The sequence below is a fragment of the Rhipicephalus sanguineus genome, chromosome 3 (genome assembly GCF_013339695.2).
Source record: "Rhipicephalus sanguineus isolate Rsan-2018 chromosome 3, BIME_Rsan_1.4, whole genome shotgun sequence".
Classification (NCBI taxonomy): domain Eukaryota; kingdom Metazoa; phylum Arthropoda; class Arachnida; order Ixodida; family Ixodidae; genus Rhipicephalus; species Rhipicephalus sanguineus.
Window position 1 is genome coordinate 38,384,816 of NC_051178.1, and position 16,958 is coordinate 38,401,773.

The window sequence follows — 16,958 nt, forward strand, 5'->3', positions numbered from 1 at the left end:
AGCTCAGAGGAAAAAAAAGACGTGTTACTGTATTTTATTGCTACTAGAGATGTCCTTTACGCAGTGGCCACCACGCTCTGGAAACACAATGTTTGACATTTTCTGCTTTTGTCTAATAAAAATGATGCAACATGTTTTTTCATAATATCATTCTGCAGTCCTTTGAGAACATTTTGGGGGACTTTGAACAAAATTGAGATTGGGTTTTTTTTATTATAGATTTTTGAATGGAGGAGCACTTTTCTCTTTTTAGTGTTTCGAGCATGAAAATTTACTACTTGAAAATTATTAGAGAAATACAAATGCAGAGGTTCATTATTCACATAAAGGCCTATTCATACTGCAAATATGAACAAGCTAAGATGTTCACAGAAGTAGCCATAGCGTCCCAAATTTGAGTGATTTTCAAAAACGCAGCGTTTTTCGTGAATTTTTAAAAATACAAAATTTACTCAGAATTCCATGAAATGATAAGAGCTATTTCCTCTTTACTTCTACTTCCGCCAAAAAGAAAGATATTTGTAATATATAGCTTCAGTGGCTGCCAGCATGGTTCCGAAGTTACGAAAACGCATTCTTCGTAAAATGGTCGTCGTCAACCGGCGACACTTGTCGAATTTTGCTGTGTTGAAAAAAATTTTTATTTGAAAACGAACTGCGATTTCGTGCTGTGCAATCATATGTGCACAACATACAAAATTATCAGGAAAATCGGAAACATCAAATATACACCCTTTTTCGATCTTTCGTGGAATCGACCAGGCTTGTCCGCGATAGCAAACAGACTGTAAGATGCTAGTCACTTATGCGTTCGCCTAAAACGACTTGAACGTGAAAGCCATCTTACTTCTGTGGCTTCTTCTTTTTCTCGATCGATTGTATTGATCCTTGTATTGCAACAAGGATCAATATTAGGATCAATATTAAGATCAATATCGATTGTATTGATCACATCGATTGTAAAGAGATCCTCGCTATGAATGAATGAAGGAAGGGAATGTTGAGGGCTTGTTTCTGTGTTTGACGCAAGATGAATGAAAACCAGCAGATAACGAAGCGAAGGAAGCTGTAAGGGGCGTTAATTGTATTGTTTTAGGTGTGTTGTGGTAACTGTGATATAAATATGAATAAAGTAAAGTGGACGAAAAGACTAACGCTCCCAGGTTTTCATGCACTTAAATATGCGATTAAGTGGACGAGGAGACGACCGCCGCCGTAGCTCAATGAGCATCGGGCGCGTAATCGGAAGGTTGCAGGTTCATTCCCTGCTGGCGACAAGTTGTCTTTTCGTCCACTTTACTTTCTTCACATCCATATCACAATTCTGCTATAATACACTCAAAACAGTTCAATTAACGCCCGCTATATCTTCCTTGGCTTCGTTATCTGCTGGTTTTCATTGATATTCTGTCTGCATATGGAAATTTGAATATTTTCTTCGTTTATTCCCCATTTTGTTTCTGCCGCTGCCTATCGAGCAATTTTGAGATGGCAGGAGACCGGAGATACGTTGCTGGTACTTGCGCGCATGGGGAAATGTTAGTGGTCACAGTAATAATAAATTTCCACATTAATGTCTTATTGTTTGTATCACTGCAAGCCGTCCATGAACCATGCAAACTTTTTTATGATATTTTTACGCAATGCCCTCGATGGGCATCTAAGTTACGTTGAATAAATAAATAAATAAATAAATAAATAAATAAATAAATAAATAAATAAATAAATAAATAAATAGCAATACCCGTCGTGGTACGGCATATATTATGTCGTGCTGCTAAGCACGATGTCGCAGGTTCGTTCACCAACCACAGTGGGGGTGATAATTTCAATGGGGGCCGCAATGCGAGAGCACCCGTGTAGTTAGATTTAGGTGAAAGTTAACGAACTGCAGGTGGTCAGAATTAACCCGGGGTCCTACACTAAGGCGTGCCTCATAAGCATGTCGTAATCTTGCCAATTAAAACCCGATCAAGAATAATGTTATCATAATAATAGTAACGATTTGACGTGAGTTGTTTGAGGAGGGGAAATTTTTACTTTGCTATTTTCAGTGTCTAGTGTAATAGTTCCGAAGCAGAAAATATATGCCTTTATACAAAGTGTTTCACGTATAAGAACCAAGAATTTAAAGAAAAGAAAATCGATAACCTGCTAATCAATGAAAACAACGACATATGGTCTGTCATCAAATGGCGCTTGTTAGATCATTTTTTTATATTGTGCTTAATTAGGTAATTAACTAAGACCAATTGTAAAAAATATTCCATTATTCCCTTTAAGGCCAGGCGCGCTTCGTTACGTTGTAGGGGGCATTGGAAAACGGCCTATCTTTTTTTTCTGGCGACGGACGTGCTGCGTGATTACTATTCGAGGCTCTCAAAGAAAGCCCGCAACCGAATATGATATAAAGCTATGTGGCTTCCCTCACGCGTTACCGTATTGCGGCGCTGTCAACCACGATTCCAGCGAAACTGTGCGCGCCCACACCATCAACCTATCGCTTATCAGACGACGGCGCTTCATTGCCGTCTGCCGCCGTCACAAATACTGATGCGCTGTGAAGCCGATGCCTAGAGATGCGGCCCTCATTTCACCACGGTCCACGCGCACGGCTGTTTCGCTCGAAGGGTGAGAAGGGAGGCTCAGCATTGCGATGGGTTGCTGGACGCGCATGCACACTGTCTCCGCTGTTTACTCTTGAAACATGGATAAACTCACGCGAAGGCAATCGAGAAGCGCTGCTTAGTTTTCCATCATTATGACGCTGGTGTTTCTGAGAACTGAGTGCGCACTGCAGTTTTTAAGCGGTGGAGCGAGAGAATACTTGCACTGTACCGGAGAATTACTGGGCCGTGAATGGTGCTTTCTCTTCTTGCAGAATATCCAGAAAGGTAGGTGCCTTGATTTTACGGTGCTTCAGAATTTCGCCCCTGCTATAGAAGCTTTCCGGTTGGCGTTGTCTGATGCAAAAGCAAGACTATATGTGCTTCTGAGTGGGCAGGTACATATTAGTAGGGGATCTGCAGGCACCTGTCAAACTGCATTCTTGCGCTTTTTAACGCAGCACATGTCTTTCTGTCGAGACCCGGGATAGAGCATACAAGTCCGTTGATGCTTTTGTGATGCCCCTGTACACACACATTTCCGGGCATGCTGCTGGAATCGCGATCATTGTCGACGTTTGCCCTAAAAGAGCAGTGTTCTTCCTGTCGTTCATGCCGAGTGAGGATGCTTTGTTCACAGTGCCTGTCAAAAATGAAAGCGTTCCTCTAGCGCAATATTCTCAATTTATCGCGATTCCGGCTGCAGATTGGTAAAGAGTGGGCGTGCGGACAAACAGAGAAGCGTAGAAGGAAACGAATGCGCAATTCTACGTCTCAAGGAAGGTGCATGCTTGGTTTAAGGGCAAAAGAAAGCCGTTTGGCACGCGGTTGCAAATGTGTGGTAGTATTCTGTCCTTTCCTTTGCATGTTCTCAGACAATGATTCTGAGGTTGGAGCAATAATAATAATTGTCGGTGTTTTACGTCACAAAACACGATATGATTATGAGGGACGCAGTAGTGGAGGGCTCCTGAAATTTGGACCACCTGTGTTTCCTTAACATGCACCTAAATATAGGTGCACGGGCTTCCAGCATTTTCGCCTCCATCGAAAACGCGGCCGCCACAGCCTGCGGTTGGAGTTTCATATTTGCAGAAAACAACCTTTGGCGATAACCTTCTTATCTTAATGTTGTTTGATTGATCATTCCCGTGTAACCACGCCGGTGTTTCGTACAATGTGGTTCCTTTTTCAAACGGAATACGCGAGTACGTGGCCTGTGCTCTGCAGCAGCGGCTTACAGAGCCGGCAAGTGACAGAAAGAGAAAGCAGGTCCACTGTCGGGGTAATGTATGGGCGGACAGAATAAGCACGTACGGCTAATATTTAATGCGAAAAGTCGACGTGCTTCCTTTAGCCCAGCACCACGCCAGAACACACATTTCACGCTCAGAAGCCGACCACTGCATGCCTCAATGACACATTGCGGTGTCAGTGTGCACTCTCGGGCGCAGCGCCACTCCTTGGACTCTCTATTTTCCTCTCTTTAACAGCCAAGCTTTAGGGCACGGCATGAAAAGGTCTCTGCTCCGCAAAAAGCTATCATGATCATGAAGAAGTATGTGCCGCCGCAAAAAACTATCATGACCATGAAGGGGTATGTGCCACAAAATTTGGGCAAATCCCACTACTCACCACTCCAGCGTGGCCTGCAATAATCCTGATGTGTGAGAGATCGAGTACAGAGAGAGAGAGAAAGAAAGAAAGAAGGAAAGAGAGAAATGAACAGAGAGAAAGGAATATATAAAGAATGAGAAAGAGAGAAATACTTGCAGAAGAGAATTTTTTCACGAGATGGGATTCGAACCCTCGTAACCTCGATCTGACGGCGAGCGTCCTAACCAATCGGCTATCCAGTCACGCTAGTACAGCATACCATAGCCTTGTATAGTATAACGTAACCAGGGTGTGGGAAAGGGAAGTGAGCGTGAGGAGGAGAGATGTTGTGGCGAGGATGCGGGTAAGGAGGAGGGGAGAGAGTAAAGCGTAGCACAGAAAGAGTGAGAGAGAGATAGAAAAAATGCAGAAAGACAGATTATCAACGAAAGAGAGAGAAAGAATTAGAGAGAGGCAAAATAAGATAGAAAGAAAGAGGGATCAAGCATCGCGTCGTCTAGCGACCAGACACCACACCACCCGGCCAGCCGCGTAAGCGCAATAGCTAAGCCGCGCCCACTGATGGACACATCGCGCGCAACTTCCGCTCTACAGTGCATAGCTTGGCTGCGCCCGATCGTGCCTAGAAAGTCAAGGGGCGCCCGAAGAATGTGCGTACTCTCGAGTGGGAAGCCGCGCACCTCGAAGCTATAGACGTGTCGGTCGACGGGGAGCAAAAGCGGCGACGGGCCCGTGCTTCGCTGTTCCAAGGTCTGCACGACTTATCGCAAACTTCCCGCATTTTTTATAGAGAAGCTGTTTACCTCTCGTTGGTCTGAAAATTTCGTGGCGTCAGCACGAAACTACTATAGCGCGTATGTGCCACACAAATTGGGCAAATGCCACTACTCACCGCAGACGCTAGCATGCTCCTCTGCTTGGAGATGCGCGCTGTTCTTGCGTTTTCACCTCGGACGCTGAGGAAGGGCATTCGGAGAGGTGGACGGATGAGCTGACGAACGCAGCGTAGCGAAGGAAAGAGCGCAACGAGCAAACACGTGTAACTCTACAAGCGTTCGCTGTAGACTCGTGCACAACTGCAACGGTGCAACGAACGTCGATCTCTTGGTCGTTTAAGAGCCCTTTAAAGGGACACTAAAGAGCAACACGAAGTTGATACGGGGCGTAAAATAAACATTCGAGAATGCGTGCAGGTTTTTGTTTAGTGCAAGAAGATGACTTATTAGTGGAGAAACTCGTAATCAAACACCAAATATCTGTTTGTCAATTTCCTTCACCTCAAATCTGGTGCTGGAGCTGTGTCGTCACTCATTTCATTGGTTTCAGCGAATCAGAGGGCGCCATGATACGACACCGCATGCGCAGGCGGCCGCTGCCGCTGGTTCATGGCTGCTTCCGTGTTTTCCGTGGTCATGGCTGCGATGGATAGCGGTGCAGACGTCGAACCCGCTGAACCTTGTAACGAAGACCTCGCAAGGGAAACGGCTTTACATTTCAGCGACTTCGTCCAAGTGGAGCGCGATATGTTTCTTCGAGCTCTCGCGTTCAGTGTTTCAGCGCGCGCCGTCGGAGAGCGAAGCCTCGTTTTCGTCGACGGAAGACGAGGCGACCAGTCAGCCAAGCGACGTCGTCGGTGAAGAGCTTCATTCGCGACTCACCTGTACTGACTGGTAAGTGCTAAAGCGTCTGACTGCCACGTATTTCTTCCGTTCAGGAAAAAGAAATGGTTCTTCTGCTAGGTGCCTCGGTAGTAGGATGGCACCGGATGATCCCTGTTACCTTGTCATGCGCAGTTACCGACCAACGATACCTTACGCAAAAAGGCGGCTCCAGTAGACATGTATTGCATGCACTATCTTATGAGCGCAGCCCAACGTGAAATTTTGAGAGCTTTTTGGCGCTGATTCAGGTGTGACTGCGGACATTGCGAGGCACTCGACAATTGCAGCGAGGAAGACTGCCTCTGCTGTCGAGAGAGGGGAGACCCTGTCACTGGTGCGCAGCCTGAAGAATGCATCACAGAGCACCCAGAGTTCCACCTCGTGTGTAAACATCGCTGTGCTCCGTGTTGCGTAGTTCGAACAGTTTGTTGACAAAGATGAACTGCACCATTTCTAGATTTTAAACAGCATTTAACCGACCGACACCTTCGTTTGCTGCTCGTACAACCCAAGGTCTATCAAAAGTCTGTTGCCTTACGAGCGCACACTCCAAACTCATGAAACGAGGCATCATCATGTCTAGCTTCCCTCAGCCCTACAGAAATCCTGTGCACACATGGTTTTAGCCAGTTTCAACAGTCGGGTTGAGTGCCAGCTGTCCACCGGTTACCCAGATCACTTAATCCGCAGCGCTTCTGAAAGCCTACTTCAGAAAATAAAATCTACAGAAAGGAAACAGCAACCGCTGATTCAACAACCGCCTTAAGTTATGCCATATTTGCATTGTCAATCACACATCAGAAAGGTAGCAGAAAGGTACGCAATTTGTGCCGTGTTTTAAGTCCCATGCAAACTTAAAAAAGTGTGCCCTCTGCTGACTAAAAAAAAAAAAAAGACACGAGCAAGGCTCGTGCACAAAGGACCACAAGAATGAGTACAAAAAACGCATGTCAAATGTTGTTTATTGAATTCCTTTTTCCTGTGGTCGGTCGTATATTGGTCACTCTGGCCGCTGTTTTATTGAACAAGCGCAGGACCACAAGCGATTCATGCGCACTGGCTCGGGCAGTACAATGCAAGAACTGAGACATCATGAGCTGTTGTCCCCAGCTGGCAAAAAACTAAATCCCTTTCTAAGGCAAAAACGAGAACAGAAAGAGAGGTCATTGAGGCTTTCTTCATCGCCAAAAAAAAGATAAAAAACAACTAAATTTCCTAGACGGTCCCATAAGGACCCTTCTTGGATTGTGACGCTCACGTGGCCTTGCCTCATTTTTGCAGCCTGTTGTTAGATTATCGGTGCGATTACTCTCTGTCAACTCTAATCAATGTTCTACCTTCAAGAAATAAACACAGTTGAAAGTCTGCGCTTCATGGGTGCGCGTGTTATATGTTTCTAACGTGTCGTCTTCTTTGCACAGTTTAAACGTCCTTCTAAATTTATAAACCAACTATCCCAACAGCGTGCTTTACTTCAGAAGAAAAATTGCTCAATGATTACTTGGAGACCAATGAAACGCATCATTCGTAGGCTGGAGGCAACACTAGATCCAGAAAACGGCAATGCTGTGGCCAAGTCAATATTCCCCTTTGGCTTGTCGCCAATGAGAGGTTGACATCACCATGTGTACGTGTGTGTTTTAGGGAACTGGACACTTGCTGCGATGCGAGTCTCTGAGTGCCGAAGCTTGACAGTGAAGGCAGTCGAGAGGCATGTCAGCACCATCAGAAATATATGAAAGACGATGTAATGACTCCAAGGCTGAGCGTCTTCCGTGTCCACACCATCTGAAAAAAAATATGCAAAATGTGAATTCTCACTAATGCATGAAATTACAGAGAAAAGGCCGTGCAGTCATTTATTAGTCCATCCAAGCAGGCACTAATGCCCTACCACCAGCTGCTTCTGTTTACTTTTTTAATGTCATCTGAGTCTTGCAGTATGAGTACAAGGGCTCCGTTCATGTGAATAGACTGTAAGCAAACTTATGTTGAGAAATTTTTAAGGGCGTGCGAGTATTCGAGTTTCGAATTCGAACCGAATAATTCGATTGCTCTGGTCCCGTCCACTTCTTTCTTCTTGTGCCTTGTATGTAGGCGTAGTTTTATGTTTTCTTGGTATTAGAAGTTTCGCATAATTCGACAGCACGAATATATAAAACGCGCCAAATGCCAATGATGCCACATGGTTAGGGCGAGGTGGCTAAAACTAACACTAACGTCGTTACAGCAGGTCTTTCGTTAATACTTTCACCATGGTTCAAGAGCGAGTGCATGAATATTTATAAAGGAGATTATGTCATTTCCGCACTGTCCAGCCCTTCACAACTACGCTTCCGAAAAGATGACACGGACTTTTGCATAGTTTGGTCGGGCATGCCTCAAGCGCCGTTAAACATCCCGACTTTCGCCAGCGAAACCCTCGGCGATTGGCTTCCCTTGTTAAAATTTGTTCACGCTGAGCAGTCGCTACTGCCGCAGCGCACCACTCGTTCAGAAACTCCCATCGTTCCGCTGCGCAGTTAAAACGGTGCTGTGAACGGGCGCCCGTAGATTTTTGGGCCCGGGGCACTCATGAAAATGAAACACAACATTACCGTTGGCAGATGAGCCATGTTACGCGACCATATGGGAAAAAAAGACTAGATACCGCACCCCCCCTTCCCCCCTCTATTACCCGTTAGGAGGTTAGGAGTGCCGCTGCTGACTGGAATGGCGGCTCTTCTATCAGCATGCCCGCACGCCCATTAAAGCTGAAAAAAAAAAACCTTCCAAACAAGCATGTAATAAAGCTGTCACTGCACCGTAGAGTCCATAATTTTTCTTTTGTCATGCCGTAACTGGCGGTACACGTTTCTTGTAAATAAGATATATAAATCATGGTAGCCCAGTGTGCGCATGTTTTCAACTGCAGGAAACACTGCAACTTCACTGCGAGAGAACCTCAAGCCAGTTCATATGGAAGTGCTTGTGCTTATGCACAAACAACTTCAGCTGCCACAAGGGTTCAATCGTGGTTTTTGGCCTTATTCGTGGGAATGAAGATGTGTCACTAGGCTAAACGTGGGTGCATCCAGATTATATGATGCTATAGCTGCGAAACACCAATAAACATTGTGCAGGCTGTCATACATGAGTGTACGGTAAACAATGAGCTATATTCGTGTGAAAAAACGGTTCACTTTCGTGTTATACTGATTTTTGTTGTGGAGAGTTCAACCATGTCTTCACTTTTTTTTTTTTTTGCAAGCAGCAGCAGTAAATGGAAAAACACTAATACTTATTAGGTGGAAAGTTAGAAACCGTCTAATCCCTCGTTTTTGAATCCGAGCTACAACTTTCTCATTGCAATTCCCCGCCCATCTTCATTGCTTAAATACCTGGTTAATTTTCTTGTCTAATTAAGCATTTAAGCAGAACACAAAAGATTATGTGACTCCCATTATACAATCGTCTGCAAGATGTATTTGGTCCCGTCGTTATAGAGTGCATCGGCATATTTTTAATGTCTGTCTAGAGTTAGCTAGGGCATCCTGTATACGGGGCAAGGTAAAATATAAGAGAACACGAAATATCGGGCAGAAAAATTGCGCTGCTGCCCCGCCACGGTCGTCTAGTGGTTATGGCGCTCGACTGCTGACCCGAAGGTCTCGGAATCGAATCCCGGCAGCGGTGGCTGCATTTTCGATGGAGGCAGAAATGTTTGAGGCCCGTGTACGTTGTTTTAGGTGCACGTTAAAGGAACCCGATGTGCTCGAAATTTCTGAAGCCCTCCACTACGGCGCCTCTCATAATCATAGCGGGGTTTTGAGACGTTAAACCCCAGATATCATTATTAAATCGCGCTGCATACCTTTTATTTTACAGTTGGGTAATAGTGATGATTGTTATAGGAATGGCTAAGCGAGGCAAAAATTGTTTGCTTTTGAATTGCCTAACCAGGACCCAGCTCGGTTGGGAAAGGGAAAGAAAAGCCAGTACACTGTTGATGTCATCAAAACAGTAGAATTTGGTCTAGCCTCGCCCATTTCACTGGAATATGGCGCATGCGATTGTTCCCGAGCCATGCATGGTGCGCCTCTTAGAATGCCCAAGCTAAGGGTACCTGAAGGCTTGCGAAGCGCGTTGCAGACGTTAGATGCCACTATCAAAACGCTCGCATTTCTAACACTTCAAAGGATCCTGGTGTGTATACCTTGTATAGTTCCCAGTGGCATACTGCGCAATGGCCCTTTGGAGTGGGAAAGTTCCGTTGCCGCATTTTCCTTCCCAGTCGTCAGCGTTCAAGCTGAAGGTCATTGTGCCTCCGTATCCGTTGCTCAGAATCCACAATGTCTGTGGAAAAGACAAACAGTCCATTCAGTTTTGATTGCCAATACGTTTCATGAAAGCCTTGTTAGCCCAGACACGAGTAACCAGCGAGGACGACACCTCACCGCGGAAATCAGTGTTAGTTAAATTGAGCTAATGCCACAGCCCAAAGAGATCATGCTTAGCATAAAATCCTACTTGTTTCACGGATACAGAGGTACCTTAAATTTTGAAAGGGGAATGACCTGGCTCTATAGAACTGTGGAATGGAATGTCCAGAAGCTTAAAGCATCCAAAAAGTCTAGTACGGCTTTGAGACAAATTACAGTTTTAGAACTAGGTACTCATGATAGAGCAGGCTTCCTTTGAAGCACGGATACCTTGATTAAGAACGCTATTTTCGAAAAATTAGACGCCGACACCTGAGGCATGTGCATTGGCGAAAATATAAGGTGATTGCGTATTAGCAAAGATTTAGGTACCCTATTCTTAAACTGCCTTTTCTTTTACACATTTCCTTTGACAGACCCAGTCTCAGTTTGCTTTCTTATGAGGGGCCAACGTGCAGAGGATGGTCACGTGGGCGAACCATATCGTGACCAATGACTGCTAGCACTGCTGCGCCCTTCGCTACTAGCCGTCGTAAGACCCGACACAGCAGCGAAAGAAATACCCGAGCCAGCCGTAGTGACAGCGCCAACGTCGCGGCATCCTCACCACACGTGACAACGTCCTGAATCGTGACGTCATGAAAGTTTCGTTGGAAATTAAAATTGAAGCTAGCCACATAGAAACTACGGATCAAGCTATTTAAAACAATGCGAAATTGTCAACAATTGTTAGATATACATTTTTTATTTTTGCTTTCTGAAATGTGGGCTCTTAGGCGTTCAGATCGACTTATTAGGAGCACACGCTATACCGCCATTTATTAGGTCTACTCCAAGGACTGTGTGCGTGTCATGCTTTTTAGCGCTGGCCATATAGCGAAATTTGCGGCGAGGACCTTTTATGCTGTCGGAGAAAGCGTTTTCTGATAATATTTCGAACCGTAACTATAGCCCACCTGCTGGAACAGCCGAGGAGTTCATTGCACCGGAAACACGCCCACAGGCTGAGCACCGTGCCACAATGCAGCAATGAACGCTTACCACTATTGTGCTCGGGCAGTCGCCACTTTTCGTGTTATTTCTCTCCACGTAAAATCTGACGAATCATGGCAACGCGCTCCTTTTTTTAAGAGTCTTCCGACTTTCTGATTCAAATTAAAATTCTTTCTTACAGGCATACAACATACACAGTTACGAAAAGTAGTTGGACCCGTAGCTGAAGGCTAGTTGCGGCTCCAATGAAAAAAAATGGCGCAGTTTGCACTAGCGGCGCAAGGGTGGAACGAACAGCGGAGCTAGTGTTCGGACTTCCGAGGAAGAAGTTGCCCTACGAAGCGCGCGTCCCTGCCCCGTTATGGTTATGACGGGAACTTGTCACGTCACTAGTGTTACGTGATCTTGGCGGGAACATGTCACCTGACTAGTGTTACGTGATTATTGATTAATTATTTAATTTATTTATTTTGAGTACTGCCAGTCTCTTTCCGAGACCACGTGATCTTGGCGGGAACACGTCAGGTGACTAGTGTTATGTGATTATTAAATAATTAATTAATTAATTATTTTTGCATACTGCCAGTCACTTTACGAGACCATAGCAGGGGGGCGTACGGGCTGGACATGCAGGTGCAATAAAACAAAAAGAGAAATCCAGTGCGGAGATCAAAAAGATGTACAATGTAAGTTTTTTAATAATAATTGTCAATCAATATGCAAGTGTACATATGAAAAGCATACACAGAAATAATAACAAAAATAAATGTACAAATATACAATATGCAAATACGCACGTAACATACAAATGTTACAGAAGGTATACATAAAATGAAGTGCTACACAGAGAAGTTGCAGCAAACCAGAAAACACTCTGCACTGAGCACTTGGCCGCTGATATGCTTCCAGTGGTGACGAAATGAATGAATCTGGGGCTGGTGGCGCTACTGTATTAATAAGATGACACTTTCTATTTGTTAGAAAAAGTCAGATAATGAATTCGCGTTAGTAACCGAGAGATCTAGACAGTTCGACTCCCTGACAGAACGCGGAAAAAAAATGAATGCTTGAAAGTGTCACCGTGGTAACAGTATGCTTTAGTATGTGTGAATGTCTGCGCCGGATTACGTGAGACTCTGATGATGGACGGATGTACAATGATGCCTCAATTTTATAATAGTTGTGAAGTAGGTGGAAAATAAATTTCAGGCGCGCTTGCGTTGCTCTAATCGCTAGCGTTCGGAGGCCACAGCTTGTTAGCATATTTGTGGGAGAATCAGTGCGTTTATATTTGTTGCAGATGAATCTCGCCGCCTTCCTCTGTACATTTTCTATTTTATTATGTTAGTGGTGACTGCATAAGGAAACCATACTCCGTTAGCGTATTCTTATACCGGTCTAATGCATGTAGTATAGGCTTAAACCTTGGTAGACTGACGGGCCAGCCGGAGGCATCTGCGAAGATAAAAAGAGCTTGTGCCGAGTAACTGAAGTGAAATTTGAGATGCGCGCATCCCATCGGAAACCTGAAGCAATCGTGACACCTATATATTTTCTTCATTCACTTTTTGAAGCCTACACGTCACGTTCCATTCCTTTTTTTTTTTCGTTCTCTCTCTTTCTTCTTCTATTCTCGCTTCCTCTTCTTTTATTCTACTTCTGTCTCCTAATATCTTTCTTTCTCTCTATTTCTCTGTTTCTATTTATGTCTATCTGTTTATTTCTCTCTCTATTCACTTGTTCACTCTCCCATCCGCGTTATTGCATCCCAAGCCGGACAAATCGACGCAACAGGAGAGCGCGCTCCGGGCGCACGTGTTCGGGGAGCGCAACAGAAGATGAAAAGGAGGACGAAGGAAGCGCGCGCCGGCATGATGATGATTGTTTTTGCGAATGCTATACGGGGGTAAACCGAGCACAAGCAGCCCGTCGTTAAAACTGCAATAATTACGAATACACAGCGTGATACATCGTGGGCTCACACATATTTTCATCGTATTGTAGAATTTGCTCGAGTGTACAAGAAAAGGCAGCATGGCGAAAAACATGTTGCGTTTCATTCGTTTCTCATATATAAACATGTGGAAGCACTAGTTAAGAAAAGCAACATTAGCAAACGCTATAAAAGTAACCATCTGAAAATACTAGATAAGATAACCGTTCCCGCCACTTAGCAAATATCTTACCATTATTCATGGCTAGCTGCTCGCATATCGTGTGGAATGTGTTTAAAAGTTTAATCGTGAACGAAAGCGTGAAGCTATTACCTTAGCAATAACACGCCATCCAAAAAGACGGAAGGGTTGCGAAATCCTTCAACTAACCTTGAGTGCGACGCTCGCCTGATCGTCGTAGCTGACCCAGAGTTTTTCTTTGTGCAGATACGGGACTTTCGATTCCTCGTCGTACTCTCGCTGTGCGCCGTCTTTGAGCAGTGCGCACACCTGGAAACAAATGAGAGTACATTGAAAAACATGGTCAGCAAGTGATCAGTTCGTAATAGTAAACAGATTTATATTGGACACATTGTGCTTACATATTCTTTGTTGTTTGTTTCCTGCAGGATATTACTGTACTTTTGAACAAAGAAATGACATGAGGAATGAAGCACAGTAACAGCGTTCGATGGATCTCAATTGCATTGAGGCATATTTGAGACGGCTGTGTAAACGCCGAATGTACGTACAACGCCATTAGCTGGTGGTGAGAAGCTCTAACTATAATACTTTCCCTTCGAAGGGATACATGCTAGCGCAAAGAAACGCTGACACATGAAAGAGCATATGATGGAGAATACTTTACCAGGTAAGCATGCGTAATCCTGTGCCTTATCCATGTCTGATTATTACATCTAGCGCAGACGACTGTTAGGATATCTTGGATTTTTTAAGCTTTAAACTTCACTAATTTAAGCTTTCAAAATTGATTTTCTGTGAACGAGTGAGCTCCAGCACGCTTTTTTTTTTTCTGGCAGCTAACCGCCTTTACCCGCGAAACAGTCAGCATAAATGTTCTTACCACGCGTTTTAACTAGAGATGGGTGAATTTTAAAAGTTTCGTATACTAAAAGAATACGAATAAGACAAAAAACTGTCTTTGAATATGGAATGGATTATGTCGTCGTCTCATCATCTTCGTCCTCAGCCTGTCTTATATCTACTGCAGTTGGAACACCTCTCCTCATGTTCTTCAGCTCACCCAGTTATGCCCGAGCTCATTCCATTTTGTGGCTGCAAATTTCTTAATTTAGTCGCTCCACCTAACCCTGTCCCGTGTTCAGCCGCGTGTCCAGAAGTTGCAAAACGAGAAGTAGCAATAGCTTTCACCACTCTTTTAAAACAAATTAATGAAACTGCAAGTAATTAGGCTCCAGCGCATTGAAGATACTTGTGGTAATGCACTAATCACGAAATTGTCCTAAAAAAAGGAACTGACTGACATGCTCCGAAAGTGAGAACTCTTTGAGTGCTGTAACACCACGACTGGAATAAAAAAGACGCTCTTGCTCGTGCAGTGCGATGCTCCCACGTTGCCATTTTTTTATTCCAAGCGTCTAAACATTGTTTACGCAACATTATTTGTGGTTATTTTATTGCAACGCGAAAGTACAGTGCATGTGAAATAAGAGAGCTGCGAAATAAAGCTTGGTGAAAAAGAAACCGCCCCTGTCTCCTGGGCGTGCCGGGCGGGCTGAAACCGAGCACGAAGGTCATGTGCATGTCATGCATATTTCTCCGTGATTACAGTAAATAGTGAATTGCCGAAAATGTAGCATAAAAATGTATTGAAAGATAATATGCAGTAACCGCGTAGTACAACGTAACCTAACGGGTATGTATTAGTTTTGTTGTACTGTAAACATAAGAATGCATAGCATTCGTAAGTCCCCGTCGTGGTGGTGTAGTGGTTATGGTGATCGACTGCTCACCCGAAGGTCGAGTGATCATATACCGGTCGCGGCGGCAGCATTTCGATGAAAGCAATATGCTAGAGACCCGTGTACTAAGATTTAGATGCGCATTAAAGAACTCCAGGTGGTCGAAATTTCTGGCGCCATCAAATACGGCGTCTGTAATAATCACATCGTGGTATTGCAGCGTAAAACCCCTACAATTATTTCAGCATTCGTAAGTTGTTACTTCTTCGGGAATTCGTCCGAATGTGTGCCTCTTTCGGATATCCTCGGTGGCGAATATTCGACAAATATCCGACCATGCACTTTTTCAATTGAACATGCCTCGAACACGGAAGATATTCGATTCGTATTCGGAATTTTGAATATTCGCATGTCCCCGGTTTTAACTCTTCCTGGAAATATTCGAGGTCTAAGCCAACGAATGTTAACATTGCCACTAGCTTTGCTCTTGTCAAGGACTGCAGCAGGTTGTTGCCAGAGCGAGGCGGCTGACCACTTGAGAACTTGACTCGGCAACACACCCCTTGTCGCGAGTCACAAAGTGAGCATTACAGCTAGTTCCTTCCACTCTGATGCCCTCTCTCATTGCAGTTGCTCCCCATGCCTTCAACTCAACTGCATAGAATTCTGGCGCCGAACCATATAATTGTTCATATCTTAAGTTGGCTACACAAAAATTAAAACGTTTCTCATTCATATTCTCAGTCATTTATTTTCCAAGAGTATACAGCAGGTAGATTACGATGCAGTGGAAAGCCACTGTGTAGTCGATGCCAGCATAGGACCAGCTTATACGACGAGATGACAAAATATACATTTCTGGATGGAGGCCGAATGCACAAGGCCACGCTAGCTGTAGATTTCTGGCAGGGGCATGGCCAGAGTGGGTGGGGGGGGGGGGGTGTTGAAGCCCCCCGAAAATTTTAATTTTACTTGCGTATATATATACGTACACATACAAACACACGTACGAACATACATAACGTATGGTTGAACCTCCCCCCCCCCGGAAAAAATTTCTGGCTACGCCCTTGAAATCTGTGGTGCTTGTTTTTTGTTTTTTGTCAGTACCAGTCACCTGATGGAATTGAGGAAACTTACCCCTGGAAAAGTGACATAACCGCCGCCATGTTTGTCACGTCCGGTGGCGGAACACCCAACCGTCCACTGTAAAGGATTCTCAAGCACCCAGGAGAGGCCGTACGTTGGGATTCCGACCATGATTTTCGATTTCGGCATACCCAGTTCTGCCCACATGTCGGCGCCGTGAGCCTGTAAGGAAGTCAAACCAATATTTCAGCTAAAGTTTACAACTGACAAGAGCTACCCACATACACAAAGTACTTCTTTGGTGAAGCACGTAAAACTTGCGCAAGAAAATGCTGCACAAACATCCAGTGCAGGAAGGTACCGTTTCCTTGCACTAAGGTTTGCGGACATGGCTTCCGTCATATTTATAAAATGTTGGAACTATAGCTAACAAGCAAACCATTCCCGTCGGCCCTCCTGTGATCCAGGCTACGCTGACACAACTCGCGAATTTTTTTTCAGTTAAAATATATAATTCTTTCACAGGAATGTGACAGCAAGATAGAGGCTTGTAGTGATGAGCAATCTCTAAACATTCAGTGCCATCTGGAGACAACTTTTCGATAACAAGACATATATTTCTCCCTGAAAAAGACAAGTCGCGTCTTCCAGAGTAGTGTTATCGTCATCATGAGGGCAGCATATAACTTAATAC

General features: G+C 44.5%; 1 protein-coding gene across 1 annotated transcript; it reads right to left on the bottom strand.

Moving 5' to 3' along the window:
* Positions 1-9,801: 9,801 nt before the first annotated feature.
* Positions 9,802-16,481, bottom strand: LOC119384878 (endochitinase-like). Its single transcript, XM_037652536.2, has 3 exons — positions 16,316-16,481; positions 13,623-13,742; positions 9,802-10,219 (listed from the first exon to the last, which is right to left on the bottom strand). The coding sequence occupies exons 1-3, from the start codon at positions 16,469-16,471 to the stop codon at positions 10,049-10,051; spliced, it is 447 nt and encodes a 148-aa protein (XP_037508464.1). The 5' UTR covers positions 16,472-16,481; the 3' UTR covers positions 9,802-10,048.
* Positions 16,482-16,958: the final 477 nt, after the last annotated feature.

Excerpts from the sequence above, each read along its gene's own strand:
- LOC119384878 (XM_037652536.2), bottom strand. The coding sequence starts at position 16,471 with ATGTGGGCAGAACTGGGTATGCCGAAATCGAAAATCATGGTCGGAATC. Across the intron at positions 13,743-16,315 it reads GTTATGTCACTTTTCCAGGG|GTGTGCGCACTGCTCAAAGA; the intron begins GTAAGTTTCCTC and ends ATTTGTTTCCAG. Across the intron at positions 10,220-13,622 it reads AGGCGAGCGTCGCACTCAAG|ACATTGTGGATTCTGAGCAA; the intron begins GTTAGTTGAAGG and ends TCTTTTCCACAG.